Below are 15,888 nucleotides of genomic sequence, written 5' to 3'. Positions count from 1 at the left end.
AGAATAACCAAAGTTAAGAAATGAAGCTAGGAATCTAATAATTGCCTGTACAGCCTGAAAGAGCTCAACCTTGTAGCATAAAGAAGCGCTTACACTGATGCTGATATTGTCGGCGGTTGACAAGGCATTTTTATTTGTTTGAAGTATCCAAGGATGCAACAAATTGCACAAGCTTCACTGTCTTCAGCAGTGAACTTCAAATCTCCAACTATTATTGAAAACAAATGACTTCCGGCCACATTGTCACTGCAAATCGCTCTGTGGTCATTAAGGACCTGGTATAAGGCATTATGGGACATAAAAGGAAGAGAAAAATCAACAGAGCAAGCGTATTACATCTAAAATGTCTCACTGTGACTAAGGGTATCATAATGGGACTGAGGGGCTAGCCTGGATTCAAGTGTTAGTTTCTGATTACTCCTCCCCATCACACCTTGTGCATCTCAAAAGGTCAAAACTCAGACATTTTAGACTTAGCAAACTGAAAATGCATTTCTTTGAGATTGAGGTTGTGGAAAAATGATTGTAGTAATTTATACAGAGTCATCAAGCTGGGTTGTCATTAAATTTGATGGCTGACATTACGCCTGTATCACCTTCATCAATTTAATCAGGATGCAGGCAAGGAAAGTACAAGGAGCTTGGAATATGGAGCAGATAGGAGCCCGCTATTGATGAAAAAGAAATGGGTTGCAAATATGGAAGATGAAAATCTCCTTAATTTAATAACATAAACCAGCACAATAGCAGGATGGCATGGCTTAAATGTTACATTCAGGCCAACTTACATGACCAGAAGCTTATTAATGTAATGTAATGTAATGTAATGTACGCACATATTATATTTTAGGATATATGCATATATATGCGCATATATTAAATTATATTTTAGGACTGTCAAAATAACACATTCATTTCGATTAATTAATCTGAGAAAAAAAACGCGTTAAAAAAAAAATAACGCAGATTAATCCACTCCGTATTGAACTTTGAACCTGGAGCCGTTCTAGCCACCATTCGACTGTAAAATGAAGGAGGGAGACGACTGCTGCGCTGACGGACAGAACGAGCAGAGCTCCTCCCTCGTGCGCGCGAGCCCTCTGTCTTCAAAGTGAGCACAGTCTTTACACTCTCTCTACCTCACATATAATAATCTAAATCAACTGACACAATGCTAAAAGTTCGTAAGACCGAATCCATGTTTCACGAGACGCATTCGGAGAATGTTTTTCCTGAATAACCGCTGGGTGTGAATAGTGCTCAAAAGAACATCACCTCATCTTCTCTGAAAGGTGCCCTGCATGTGCAGCTGGCATAAACCACACTTTCAGTAAACAAAAAGAAAATCTTATCCAGTGGTGAAGTGTTTTCTGTGTTGACAAATCTTTTGCGATGTCCTAATAACTGACGCGATTCGCACGCAACGCGTCAACGTCTGCTAATGTCCAATTCGCGACCTAATGACTCATTTGAACAGATTCATTTGAATGAATCATAACAACAACTGATCTGTCCACACGGTCTATAATGAATCATTTACTCGAACAACTCTGAAATGAGAACATAAGTGTGCTTACCCCATTTAGCAAGAGTGGTTAGTAAAATTAGCCTTAATAATCCACAATATTATCAGGTTATTTAAATGACAATGTGTAGTAAATTAGGCCTACCTATAAAATCAGTTAGTTTAGACTGGAGTGAGGTGAAACCAGAACAAAGCAAGTTGTTGTTAGCTAGGTGCATTCAATTGTATATGGTAGAAAATTATTAGTTAATATAACTTCTAAATGCTACTTTTTAATACTTTTCAGGTTTAGCAAAAAAGCATCTTCTCTTACAAAGCTATAAAATAACTTTTTATAGTGAGAGTGACGGGTACGGTATTGTCAGTATCAGGCTCGCAGATCACGTGGGTAGGGCACTTTTTACTGTTTGTGTGGATGACCATGTCTGTCACCACCGAAGACCATTTTTGACCCAGGAAAAACCCTGAAATATTTAATACTTTCACAGCAAAAATTATGTATGCGATTAATTTAGATTAATTAATCACAGAGTATGTAATTAGATTACAATTTTTAATCGATTGACAGCCCTAATATTATATTATATTATATTATATTACACATTATATATTATATTACATTATATATTACATTACATTACATATAAATCATCAGGATTTTTAAAAATTCTGCAAGTTGCAATGAAAGAACATTTACAGTCGTTATGTATTGGAAGTTATTTTCGTCTGTATTGTGACATACAATAGTAAAACAGTTGTTGAGTGGATGGAGGCAGATCTGAATGAAAGCTTGCAGTCGACTCTAATATAGGGGCAGGGTTAAATAAGTCTGGAAATTTTTACTCGAGAGAGGTCTGTCATTTCACAAGATTGAGAGGTAAAAAAAAAAAAAGATGATTCGAAACATACACGGATGAATCCTTTACATGCATTTAGAAAATAGATTGGGCAAAGTCCATTTCATGCTCATTATTAGTGTTATTTATTTTTCTAGTAGGGATGGATGACAATAGTCACCTACTAGACCAAAAGTAAATTATTAGTGGTGATGCTCCAATTAGCATTAAAATATTAACTTAAGAAAATACACCCAACCATAATCCTAATGGTCATGAATGAGGAGAGAAATATAAAAACAAAAATCTTTGGGACAGAACTGTAGATATCCTTTAGTAACTATTCTGCCAAAATTGTGCCAAGCTGCTCGTTTTCTACATTTCATTGTGTAGCATCTAGTGTTGTTTGAATGCAAATAACATGTGTCTGGTGAACCCAAAACTAGCCTATTGCACAGGGCTCCTTATTAGTCAAGGAGACGTTCAGGCAAACCACAGACAAGTGAATTTTTAAAATACAGTTTTGCACATTCCTATTTTCTAGTTGACAAAAATAGATGTAGCCTGAGAGATAAACAGTCTGTGGATGTTCCTTGGGACTTTTTATTCCTTCACTAACCTTTTTCCTCTTCAAAAAGCCAATTACTGTGATCTAATAAGGCAGTCTTCCACCCTTCAAAGAATTAAAAGGGGGTTTTATGCTTATTGTGCTTTAAAGGTGACCATGGGGCCACGTATCTGACCTCAAACAGTATAGCTCAAACAAACACACACATCTCGAACTCATTAACATCAGATTCTGGTTCAATTGCACCACAAGCTTATGTCATGGCCTGTACCAGCATTTCCAAAAAAAAAAAAAAACAAGGACTACACCATCAACAAGAAAATGCCAACAAAACCATGTCAGCACCCAGTGGAGAAAGTACACTACTTTGGTACTGAGCATCCTTCATATAGCCCGTGTAAAACAGACATCAAAGTCCAGGCAAAGAGCTCAAACCTCAACAATACAGGTGTTCTGTGAATCCATAGATTCTTCCGTAAAAAAAAAAGTGAAGACTGCAACTTATAGCCAGGTTGGAGTTTTGATGGAGGAGTGATGGGGTTTCAGCTAGGTTTGCTCTTTTTACCTGCTCCATTAAAAATGGGTCTGTCTAAGCAAGACTGCTTTAGGCAGAGCAACTCAGCAGAAAGAGGTTTGATGGCTGAATAATATATGGAAAAGAGTTATGGTTTATAAAATGAGATGCGCTGTCTTCTGTGTGCATTAAATATGTCAGGGAGTAAAAGTGAGTGCTGGTGCTTTGCAGAATCCTCAATCCTGTGAAAGAGAAGGACTAAAATTCAAAAATGTCTTCAAATTGTTAAAAACGGTCTCTAAATTTTTTTTTTTTTTTTTTAAAGAGGTGTTTTATTGCACTGATATTAAATTTCTGGCCAATACAATAAGCCGGTAATTGTTTTAATGTCAAGGCTGATCACAAGATTAAAATATATATTTTGAATGGAATTGAAGTTGGAGAATGGACACTGCATTCCTATTTTGGTCACACTGCACACCTAACTCTAGACACTTTATTTTCCTGTCCAACTGAAATAAAAAAATGCATCATCAATTTACAAATGTGACATTTGTAAGTAATTATTTGTTATGTATTTAAATAAATTCTGACCTTTACAAAGCACAATAAATCATTTACTTGAGATGTAATCTATCAGATTTTAATCTTTGTACTTTCTGCTGTTTTACAATGTTAGTGAAAATGAAACTAATAATGATTGATGTATTATTAAAAAGCCAATAAGAATTTATGACAAACGCTTTACAAAAACGTTCCATTTGTTAACATTAGTTACCATGACCCAACAGTGAAAAAAACTTCTAAAACATGTATTAATCTTAATTAATGTCAATTACAAAATGTACTTACATACTTATAAAATCAACAGTTTAATCCGTTTATATTATACAATGGACATGAACTAGCAAAAGTAATAAATGTATTGTTTATTAGTAATGTTAGTTAATGCATTAACGTTAACTAATTGGACCTTATTGTGAAGGGTCACCAAATTCTTCCAAGTAAAAGCATGATGTCTGAAGCTCAGAATACAACCAATGAGAATGTCGACTCTGAAATTTAGCAAACAACTCAAGTACTTTCTTGTGCATCAATGGCTCTATTACTGACCTAGACTCTAAAAGAAAAACAAAAAGGATGAAAAAGATTTCATAACTGAACTGGCTGGATCAACAGATCAGTCAGCTGTATAAAATTTGGAGATTGTTCTTTTTAAAAGGAGAAACTCATGAAACGCCTGACTATATTTAAGAATCCAAATTCACGCATCGAGCACGTCTGGTCAAAGCAATCAGTCTGAATGATTTAAGCATCGATCAAGCCTCATACTGAAAAACCTCTAATCTTTTTAATCGCTGATGGGAGGAGGAAAACCAAACAGCAAATGCCAAATTCACATCTCACTTCCTTTGTGTTCATTTCCTGGAGATTTAATCCAACATAAAAGAACTGATTAACCTTGAGGAACGATACGGAAGGTTTTCCGGATGAGGACAAGGAGTTCGTCCCGCCTGACACAAGCACATCAAACGCTCTTGGAATAACTTTGAGGGCCCGTAATTGGCAAGGGGGAAGCTTGTGCTGTGAATGCAAAGCAGCTCAGCTAAGTGAGCACATCCTAATTAAAACCTATTCCGTTTCAGCACACAGACGCCTGCGACGTATTGTGTATCACACACAGAGCAAATAACTTTACCCAAGTGGGCTGAAAAACCATAGCGATTAATATTTAGCATATCACTGTGTGATGACAGATTAGAAAACCTCCGTCTGCAATAATTAGGCAATCAGTGCTACTTCAAATCTTACATTTTATTAACTAGACACTGAGACTGATAGGTTTTTCCTGAACTAGATTTCTCTGTAAGACGACTCTGAAAATTGCTAATGATCCCATATCTATGCTTAATTCTCACCGATAATTATCTGGTGCAGAAATATAAAAAAAAAAAAAAGAAATTAAATTCACAATGACTGGCAACCACAAAGTTTGCCTTGTTGACATATAAAAGAAAACTTGACAAGATAAGATTGAGACCTCAGTAAAAAAAAAGAACCTTAATTTTTAGTCTACAAAGCTATCATCCACCTTCAAAAGATTTGAAGTTTAACAACATTATTGTAAGGAAACCTTAATATATAACTTGACTTCATTTCATTTCTTGCCACAAAAACAAACCTTGCACCCCTTGTTTGAGCATTATAAATCCATGAGTTTCTACAGTTGCGAACTATCATAATAACAACCATCATAAGAAATGGGCAGGGTGGAATATTATATTGCAAGTGACCTCATGGACCACATGCAGGTTTTCAATAAACAGGAGAGGCTGTAAGACTCCAACAATATGAAGGAATAAAAAAAGAACTGCCCCCATAATCATGTTTTCACAGTCAATTGGACCGTGTTAACTGCTCCACTTTGACCTCAAGCAAAGATGACACTGCATGAATGAAACTTGAGTGGGAGAAGGCTACAGACACAACTAGCCTTGATACAGAAGCAAAGAAGAAACTAAAACCTTACTTCCATTTAGGTGTGGGCGATATACCAGCTAAAGATAAAGCAGGGCTGGACAACAAAGATTTTGTTCCTGCTGGCCAAGTAGTTCAGATTATATGTGCTCTGCCAAATTTCTCACCAGCTTCGGCACAAAACGGATATTTTCTGCATCATATTTTTGTTCATCAGAAAAATCTGTATTTTTTTTTTAATTAAAAGTTAAATTCTTTACAAAACATTTGTCATAACACACCAAGTTTGTTCAGAATACACTAAAGAGTTGCAAAAATATAGCCTCACACCCTTTGTGGAGAACTGGTTCGCACGTTAATCAAGAACGGTTTGATGAATTAACTTGAATTCCATTTTTTTTTTTTTTTTTTCACCATGGTCTGAAGATGATCCAATTCAATTTTTTTAAAATAAAATAACTAATAAAAAAAACAAAGTAGCAGTCTAGGAGGAGTTCAAAAAGTTATTTTTTCTCCCGGAAAATTAAAAATGGTGGAAAAATAGTCGATGACGAAAAATAGAGTTTCAAACTAATCATCTTGAGCCAATGAATCAGAAAAAAGGACTGATGTCAGTGCTTCCCATACATAGACTTTACTTGGGCGGGCCGCACATGTATAATAACGGCCGCCCAAGTATATTTTATAGACACATTTTTGCTTTCATTATTTTTATCCTCTTATATCCGCGCAAGATAATGAAACCATCCGCGATCGAATAGCTAGTCGTTTCGTACCTGCTCGTTATGCGTGCGTCAGAACTGTTTACTCCCGCTGACATTCCCAGGGGCGCTGCATTTTGCAAAGTCACAAGGCGGCGCTGTTGCGCGTTCTACAAGCTCGCGCAACAGCGCTTCAGACTTTATGTTCAGACTGCTTCAAAAGTATTCTCAATCAGGGAAAAGTGCAGAATTATGCCAAGCGATTGCTAATGAACTCAAGTTGATGAATTATTACAATGTCTACTTCATGGCCTTTATATAAAAGGTTTTATACGGTTGTTAGAAACTGAAGGATCAGCCTGCAATAGTACAGACATTTCAAAATAAGAGTCCCGGTGTATTTCGGGCTTGTTTATAATTAAAAGTCTAGTAGTCAAAAGTCAAAGTAATTTTCTTTTTCTTTTGGGCATTATTGGTATTTTGGTTACACGATAAGTTGTATTTAATTTGATTTCCATTTAATAAGAAAAGACTAAGAACATTATTTGACACATATTATTCATTTTATAAATTTTACTAGTAAAATCTGTGTCCCATTCACTGAGAGAGACACTATAAGGAGAACATAGGAAAAGGAGAACCATTTAAATGCTGCAATTTTGCATAATTTACAATGCATAATAATGCATAATATTAGTATGTAATTAAATGTAATAATATGCTATGTAATTAAAATTAATTTCAATAAATAAAAATACCACACATTATTTGTGTCACATGTAGTAGACCATTTTTGTGCCGTGGGTAATAGGATTTTTCACCCGGCTACCACCGTAAGTATATTTCAAACCTGTGGGAAGCACTGGATGTACAGACTTCAAAAATTCTACGGTTATTGTTCAGACTGTTCTCTATCCGTTTGAGGAGGAAAAAGATATATATATTATATTATATTATATTAATTATATTATATTAATTATATTATATTAATTATATTATATTAATTATATTATATTAATTTATATTATATTAATTTATATTATATATATATATATATATATATATATATATAATATAATATAATATAATATAATATAATATATATTATATTATATTATATATTATATATTATATATTATATATTATATATTATATTATATATTATATTATATTATATATATAAAAAATCCACCCCTCCATTTCCATTACTACACAGACCACAATCAGACTTTTAACTATTCAAAAGGGAAATGACATGAAGGTCAACTTACCATGACCTGACAACAATGATTCAGGCTGCCAAACACTGAAATGTTAAAGACAAGGGAACTCTCTATTCAGTTGAACAGGAAGTTGTAATATTAATGAGCTGGCTAAAAGACAAACATGAAGGGGTCAAAAACCTGGATCAAGCTGCAGTGGCATTAGGGATGCTAACCAGACAGCTAAAGGTGGTGTGCAACACCACCACAATACCTGGTGCCATTTAAACCACCCCAATTAACATGCGACTTCCCACTACTCTTTTAATAATATTTGGAGAAACTTACACTAAGCAAGGTAAAAAGATGACCTGTGCCTAAATCGGCATCACCTGCTTTCGGCATTTAATAGACAGAACCGTAGATCACTGACAAGCTACGCAATATAGTGTTCATTATCGCAGATGAATCGCCTTCGATAATGAACGCGATATTGCGTAGCCTGTCAGTGAACTATGGCTCTGTCTATTAAATGCCGCTCCATTTGAAAGCAGGTGATGGTGATTTAGTGGTAATCAGGGAACCGACTTTACTGACGAAATGCGCGTGACAATCACATGCGATATATTGCCCAGCCCTAGTGCCTGGCATCTTTTCCTCCTTTTTGAGACTAATTAATCAGATGACTTATATTCAAGGCCAAGCAGAGGCAACAAGAGCCCTGTGGTCCCTGAAACATTATAATTCTCCTCATATCCACCAATAAAAGTAGAATCTCATTCAGATATACAAGAGAGCAGCTCAACTCCACAGGCAGCTCAGAGATAAGTGGCACTCAAATGCTTCTTCAGATCAGAATGCCCGTCACAGACAATGCAGCCGCGGTCAGGGAGATACAGGATGAAAGCTCAATTAACGCAAGGGTGGATGGATAATGCCATATGGATAAAGAGAGCGGAGAGGGATTCAAAGAAAATAGGGGAAGGTAAAACAGAAATATGAGCTTTGCATTGCTGCCCTTATTTCTGCAAAGAGAACATAAGGGTTAGATGTGGGCAATGATCAGACTCATTTCACAGTATGATCAATTTTATATAAGAGTTGGGGAGTGGAAAAAAAGATCTTTCAAAATGTGGCAATATTTGACTTCAATACTACATTGATATTTTTAAATTGAATGAATCATTAAGTAACCATAACTAAATCTTATTTGACTACCTTTTATTTAATACAAGTAAATAAATTCGTAATGAACTAAATGTCTCATAACATTATGCAACACTTGATCTAAGAAAAAAAAAAAAAGTTTTATATATATATATTATATACACACATATATTTTTAAAATCTGATTTTATGTTAACCTATGCCTGAGACGCCATAAGTACAGTTGTCTTTTTCCTAACTTGCTCAGGTCCTCCTCTATAATTTTTCATAACACCCCGATTCTTTGTTGCATGTAAATAATGTAAATGGTTCCCACCCACTGATAGCAGCAAAAGTATGCCTACCACAATATATACAGCACATAAACATCTCTACAGGTCGACACATTTCGACTTTCATTCCAGATCTAATAGCAGGCTGTGTTACTTGCCTTAGAGAGGTGAAAGAAGTGCACAAGCTAAAGCAAGTGAGAGAAAAACGATAGACAGAAAATACACTAGAGGAATTAAGAGTAGAAAAGCAGAACAGGAAACAACACTCCAGAATCCAAAAATGAGAAAGGACAGAGCAGGCTCGGGGCAGTGTGCTGGATCTAAATGAGACACCCAGAGAACCAAAGTGTGTGTATGAGTGTGTTGCACTGAAATTATCTGGACATGAAACAATTACTCATTTGAGCTCTCAAATCAATGAAGCCTCTGGCTGGAAACAGAAAAAAAAAATCTGTTTGAACAAAGCATTTGAAAATAAGGTGCTCTCAGAGTTATTACAATTTCCAAACACTTATGGAACCCAGTCAGTCTCAAAGCTTTTTTAAATGGTGTTTTTACAGAGACAGGATGAATAAACTTTCCTTCAATACTAGACAAAACCAAACATCTGGTGCAACTACAGGGAAAATCACGTTTCAAAAGTCTGCAAATCTCAAATGTAGGCGTTTATTTTAGCATGCTACATATTTCCTATGTTTGAAGTACTAGATGCATGCTTAAAATTGTCCAAAGATTAAAATGTACATATATTTGCATGCTGAATCACTGGTGAGTGTTAGCAGGCTCAAATCCAAGACTAGGCCCAATCTGTGCCCAGGAAACCAATAACCCAGAGGGACCTCCATCCCAACCTCTACAAAGGGACTTGAGCACTCTCTCGCAGTTAAAAGCTTCTCAACATTCATATGACTAACAGAGCTGGAAAATCAATCTGAGCCAATGCACGCCTGCCAGCAAAAAAAGAAAAACTCCTCCTGCATGTCAAAGTAGATTACTGAACGAGAGCACACAATAGCCTGAGAGGTGTCAATGCCACACTTGAGAGGACACTCGCATGTGTGCAAGCAAACAAAAGGTAAGCACTATGAATCACAAGAATCCAATGTCTTATTCACAGCTAAATAAATGGAACAAACAGACAGATATAATTCTAAAAAGTGCAATCAGTGGGTTACATCAGAGACCGTTTGAATGCTCCACAATTGCACAAAAGGCAGAAAAGACTATGTAAAGGAATGGAAGAAAACAGACTGGCGAGCAGCGACAAGGCAAAAAAAAACAAACAAACAAACAAAAAATACATACATTTCATACATAGCATAGACAAATGTTACAAATGCACACCTATTCACATATTTAAAAATGTGAAAGGAATAAAATAATTAATAAAAGGTAACGTGAATCATTTCTGAAAGGCAAAAATGCAGATTTTATTTCCATCTGCCATTGGTCAGCCAAACAAATTGCCTCAAATTCATACAATTTGTTGAGCCAATTTTATTCTTTTAAGCTGCTTAAACAAGCAAGGACAGGAGAAATTATTCTAACATTGAAAAAAGAAAAAACCACCAACAACAACAACACTTCAACGTTAACAGATGCCAACATATTTGCCCAAGTGTGCAATAGCATCAGAGGAACAAAGTAGCATCAAGCTAAATAAATTGTCATGCCATTTCAGAATATGCTGTGTTTTACGAACTCTGTGAATGAAAATGAGCTAATGACACAGGCTCGGATGGCTGAGCCATTATATGTAAATGCTTTAGAAAACTATACCAATACAATTCAGAAAGGCCATTAGCAAACAGCAATGACCCGTTTGCTAATTAAATCTACTCATGCAAATGGTGCTCATATAGTCACTTACTCCATATAGTCAATGCAACCCTGAGCCAATGAAAGCGTGCGCTTTAAGGGGTGTTCACACATAGAGTTCACATTAAATCGCTGTAGATCGCCAAATAGCTGTGCTATTGTTTGCTAGTAGGCATTCCTACTGCACTGCAGTACTCAACTGAATCAGAAGGACGGCAAAATCTATTCCTACACAAAAATGCTGTTTGGCGAACATATAAACCAACCAACCACAGTTTGTTTTGGGTTTACGTGCAGTTTAGGGGACTCAATAATAGACCACAAAGAGGAAATTGAGTTCTGCTCATGGATGTCCGGTTAACATGCTACTATAGTTTTTAATCAACTGCTAAAATACTAAAAACCCATTCTTTGAAGCAAATTCTCAGTGGCCTAAACGTGTCAAATAAAATAAAGCACTCTTTTAGCAAAACCTTAAACAAGTTCACATAGTTAGACACCATTTGCAACTGCAACTGAATGTTGATACGAACAATAGATGGAAACTATCGGAGAAGAGGAAGTGTATGTGTAAGAGGTGGTGGATGAGGACGAAAAAGAGCAAAGTGTGGAGAGTGTTGACAAGGCTGGATCCAGCACAGCAGAGGGGTTTTCCCTTTGCCTGGCAAGGGACATCATCGGCAGTGATGCAGACAAAGTCCTCAGACCAGACCTGGCACGAAGACCAAATGCTGAGGTAGAACAAATCTTTCATTGACCTTGATTTTGCAGGCAAAAAAAAGTTGCCTCTTTTAACAGTAGGACTACTGCATATCTGAATATACAGAAATTCAACTATACAAATACTCAATACAATACTTGCAGTACATACTGTATACAATATATAGTCACCTTACCAAGTAGCGATTAGAATACTTTTTACATAACTGCAAAATTTGTTTACTGTACACAATATTCATTTTTTCTGTAAATACATGCTCTGGATGCCATGTTCTCTGTTTTTTGATGAGGCATCTAATGAATGCTCTAGTTTATATATTGACTGATGTGTGTATGATCTGAAAGCTTTGTTTGATTTTGAGAAGATTTTATTTTGCCAGGAGAGTTGGTCGTTTTGTGAATTTAGTCTGAAAATTTGGTTGTGTTAAGAAATGTCTTAGCAAGTGTGAAAAACACTGAAAATTATGTGGCCAGATTTGTATCTTAGGCTAATTTTGCTATTGTGAAATCAAGGCAACACATGTCTTATGAACTTTTTAAACTTTTGTTTTTTGTGACCTATTCTATTCACATCCTGACCAGCGATGTACTTTCTCGATCTAGCAACCTATATCTGATTGGCTAAATAGATGCAACTTCCGGGAATTTGGGAACATAGGGTTGAGGTTTTTTTGTTTTTTTTATCTGTCCGTCTTGAAAGGATGTGGTTGATGCAATAAACGCTTTCAAGCTAGACATCACTATATTGGCCAGAGTTTGCCACATTAATGTTTTCAGATGTTTGAAAGAGATTCAGAGTTTTATTTGAGACACTTTAGTTTTCTGCAAGATTACGGTCCATAAACCAAACAAATTGCAAGCAAGTTTGTGCGTTTCATCATAAATTAAATACACTATTATACATGACATTACACACTGCAAACTGTGTAACGATTAGTGATGCGCCGAAAAAAAGTTTTAGTAATTACATTTGGGTAATTGAACTTTATGAACTATTGTTCTAAACGACTGATGTTGTTTTCACAGGTAATAAATTAAACCATCAAGTCCTTCAGCAACAAGCCTTCTCTCAATTTCAGCCAAACAAATTTTACATATTTCTACTCTAGCATCATTTTTTAATCACGGTGAAATGCGTCCACACTGCTGACATGTTCACCTGCTGTAGCTAATGCACACTGGACAAAATAGACACTGACAGTCAAAACGTATCATCACAGAAGTGCTCATTAATTGTCACTGTTTTCGTCAATGATTTCAGCCTTCCAAAACCAAAAATGTATTTTTATGCTATTTTGGTCAAAATACCTTCAGTTGCTGAAATTTCGGTACATCGCTAGTAATGACCAAGCTTTACAGCATAAGAGGAAAACCATGACTGGCAACAACCAAAAAAAAACAAAACTATACTCATGATCACCTGCTTTGCATGAGGATGTTTTGTCAGTTGAATATCATTTATTTTAGCCTAGGAGGCAGGTTAGGAGTTAAATTTGTTAAGCACATAGATAACACGGTTTGATCTTCCATTCAGACTAATGAATGCAGAGCACCATGACCCTCAAGATTAGCAGTTATGACTGCAAAGCTGAAAATTGGGACCATACCGTCAAAGGATGTTCCTGCCGTTATTCTTTTAGAGAAGAAATGTAACATAACTGCTGAAATGCCTGATTAAACCATTGTGTTTAAAGAATCTGTCATGGTGAGAAGCGTGACTATAAAGTTTCAGATTATGATAAAATCAGAAGTTGACCTAAATTCATCCAGCATCATTTACCACCTTGAGACTTTATATAACAGTTTAATTAAAAAAGGGGTAAGTCTTCACTGTTCTTCAAGGACAAAAGGAAATAATTGACAGTATGTGTCTATATGTTAAAGAAAAGAAAGTAAATGCTTTTGAGTCTCAATTGGATGCAATTACAGCTCAAGGGGTTTAATTCAAACTGATGATTCATGAATGGATTAAACATTTTAGAGCTAAAAATACACCATTAGCTCTAAAGCAGAAGTTAAGAGCTTGCATTTGACAGCTCTATGGATCAAAAGAATTACACTTATCTGCAAATATGACATTGTTATGAAACAGATTTTTATGAATAAACCACATATGCACACATTAATATCAGGAGGTGGTAACACTGAACGGCAAGTCAATTTAACACTTATTTCTTAAAAACCTGAACATTTTTATTGTTACTAAAACTTATTTTAATTACCAGCAATCCATATTATATTATATAGTGACAAGTAACTATTCTGTTGTTACAGAGTAGCTTATAGTCAATACAGAACAACAATAATCAATGTTAACAAACAGTCATCCATATTAAGCAAATGTGATCCAATAGGGAGAACACAATATATTTCTCATCAGATACAACTTCTTTGTTTCTAGTCATTTTTCCAACTAACTATTACATTACTGGTTAGTGCACATTTGTGATAGGACACTACAGTCATTTGTGGTTCTCAGATATTCACTTATGATTAGTAAGAGGCAAAACTGGAATGGGTACTAGTCAGAAGGAACTTATTTGGAGTACAGAACTTATTCTTTACATTTTCCTACAACTAATTGACTAGACACTAGTTCTTGTGTGCACTCCAATTGTAATCAGGTGACTAGTAGCAAAAGAGTAGGTACTAGTATGTAATGAATATGTAATGGTGCATAATTGAATAGATAATAGAATTAATGACGTTAGTTAGCTTTTAGACACTGTTGAACTACTTTTCCTTAGTAATTAACAAAAAGCAATAGTAACAGAAACAATATTTTCTAATCATTTCCTGATCTGAATTTTTAGCACACCGTGTAATATTCATTATATCTCAACAGATAGTAATCAACAGTCGTGCTAAATTACAACAGCATGTTGCTAACGCAACCAAAGTCAATTTCGATTATTGTGAATTATAAAAAGATGGAGGGCAACTGCCATGCGGTTACGTGTCAAAATTGTCAAGCATTGACAGAGACAAAACGCTTCCTGAGACAATCACACTGAGATGAATGAAGGATCGCACAGCTCTGTGCATCACGCACGGACATTTCATTCACGGCGAGATTAACCATGCATTACATTATAAATGCGCCACAAACCCGCCCTCCTTTATACTCACCAAGGGTCAAACTCGTGAATGATGCTCTCGAAGCGAATAACTGCGAAAAGTCGAGAGCTGAACCCTGCCAACCAGGCCAGAAAGAGAATGGTGAACGACAGCAAAGACTGCCATCCCGCCGGCTGCGTCAGACCTCCGGACAGGCCTCCGCCGCTGCATCCAGCCGGGGAATTGGGCCGTCCGTTGCCCGAGACCGAACCTCCAGCGTTGGAGCTCGCTTTGTGCTTACAGTCGGAGGCGGTGTGGTGCTCCGCCATGTTCTGGAGGATTTGGTTAGGAAAGCACTTCCCACCGCCACGCACCCCTCTTTCCACCAACCCGCTCCCTCCTCGGCGCCAATATTTCTGCGCAACCAGGCCTTCGCTCCAACTGCAGGTATTTGACGTTGTGTATTAACAATTTGGATTTATTTGCAGCAGATTCCGCGTCTGAGTGGCATGCTAACCGGCTTGTACCATTCGGCACACGAGATCCACAGCTAGGAGGGGGTGAGCAGGGCGGTTCTGTTCCCTACACAGCAGGAAGAGTCTCTCAGCCTCTCATAGCGAGACAGGTAGAACAAGGCGGGTCACACGCGCGACCCTTTCAGCCAATCCGCTGCAAGCAAACCACTGCCAGAAGCCAATGAGATCACGCACAGTCTGGAACGTTGCTAATCACAAACGGAAAAGCGTTGACAGGAGCTTAGCGAATCCCGTCACTGGTTTGAATTAACGGACACTCGTTTGAGCAAATCAGCACGAGTAACCGTCGCGGCGCCGTGCCGCGATACACCAATGAAATAAATGAATTTTGCATCAAAAACTGCCTTCGTACTACGCAAACGATATTTTTATGCGGATGTCAAACGATTGATTTGATATCACGACATAAAGTTTGTGCCAGGCATTTTTTATTACGTTTTATCGCGAAAAAGGCGTATGTTTCACTCAAAAATGAACGTCTAGTCAACATTTAC

The 15,888-nt window shown here is 36.5% G+C and overlaps 1 protein-coding gene across 1 annotated transcript in view; it reads right to left on the bottom strand.

Annotated features, from left to right (window-relative positions):
* The window catches only part of stt3b (STT3 oligosaccharyltransferase complex catalytic subunit B), a 49,152-nt gene extending 33,683 nt beyond the window's left edge, over positions 1-15,469 (bottom strand). Inside the window, exon 1 of the mRNA XM_067404735.1 lies at positions 14,931-15,469. Within this exon, the coding sequence (XP_067260836.1) occupies positions 14,931-15,187 (257 nt within the window). The 5' untranslated portion in view covers positions 15,188-15,469. The remainder of the gene's footprint in view (positions 1-14,930) is intronic.
* Between the last annotated feature and the right edge of the window lie 419 nt (positions 15,470-15,888).

Source organism: Chanodichthys erythropterus, chromosome 2 (assembly GCF_024489055.1).
Source record: "Chanodichthys erythropterus isolate Z2021 chromosome 2, ASM2448905v1, whole genome shotgun sequence".
Classification (NCBI taxonomy): domain Eukaryota; kingdom Metazoa; phylum Chordata; class Actinopteri; order Cypriniformes; family Xenocyprididae; genus Chanodichthys; species Chanodichthys erythropterus.
This window is presented reverse-complemented; position numbering and strand designations above follow the sequence as displayed.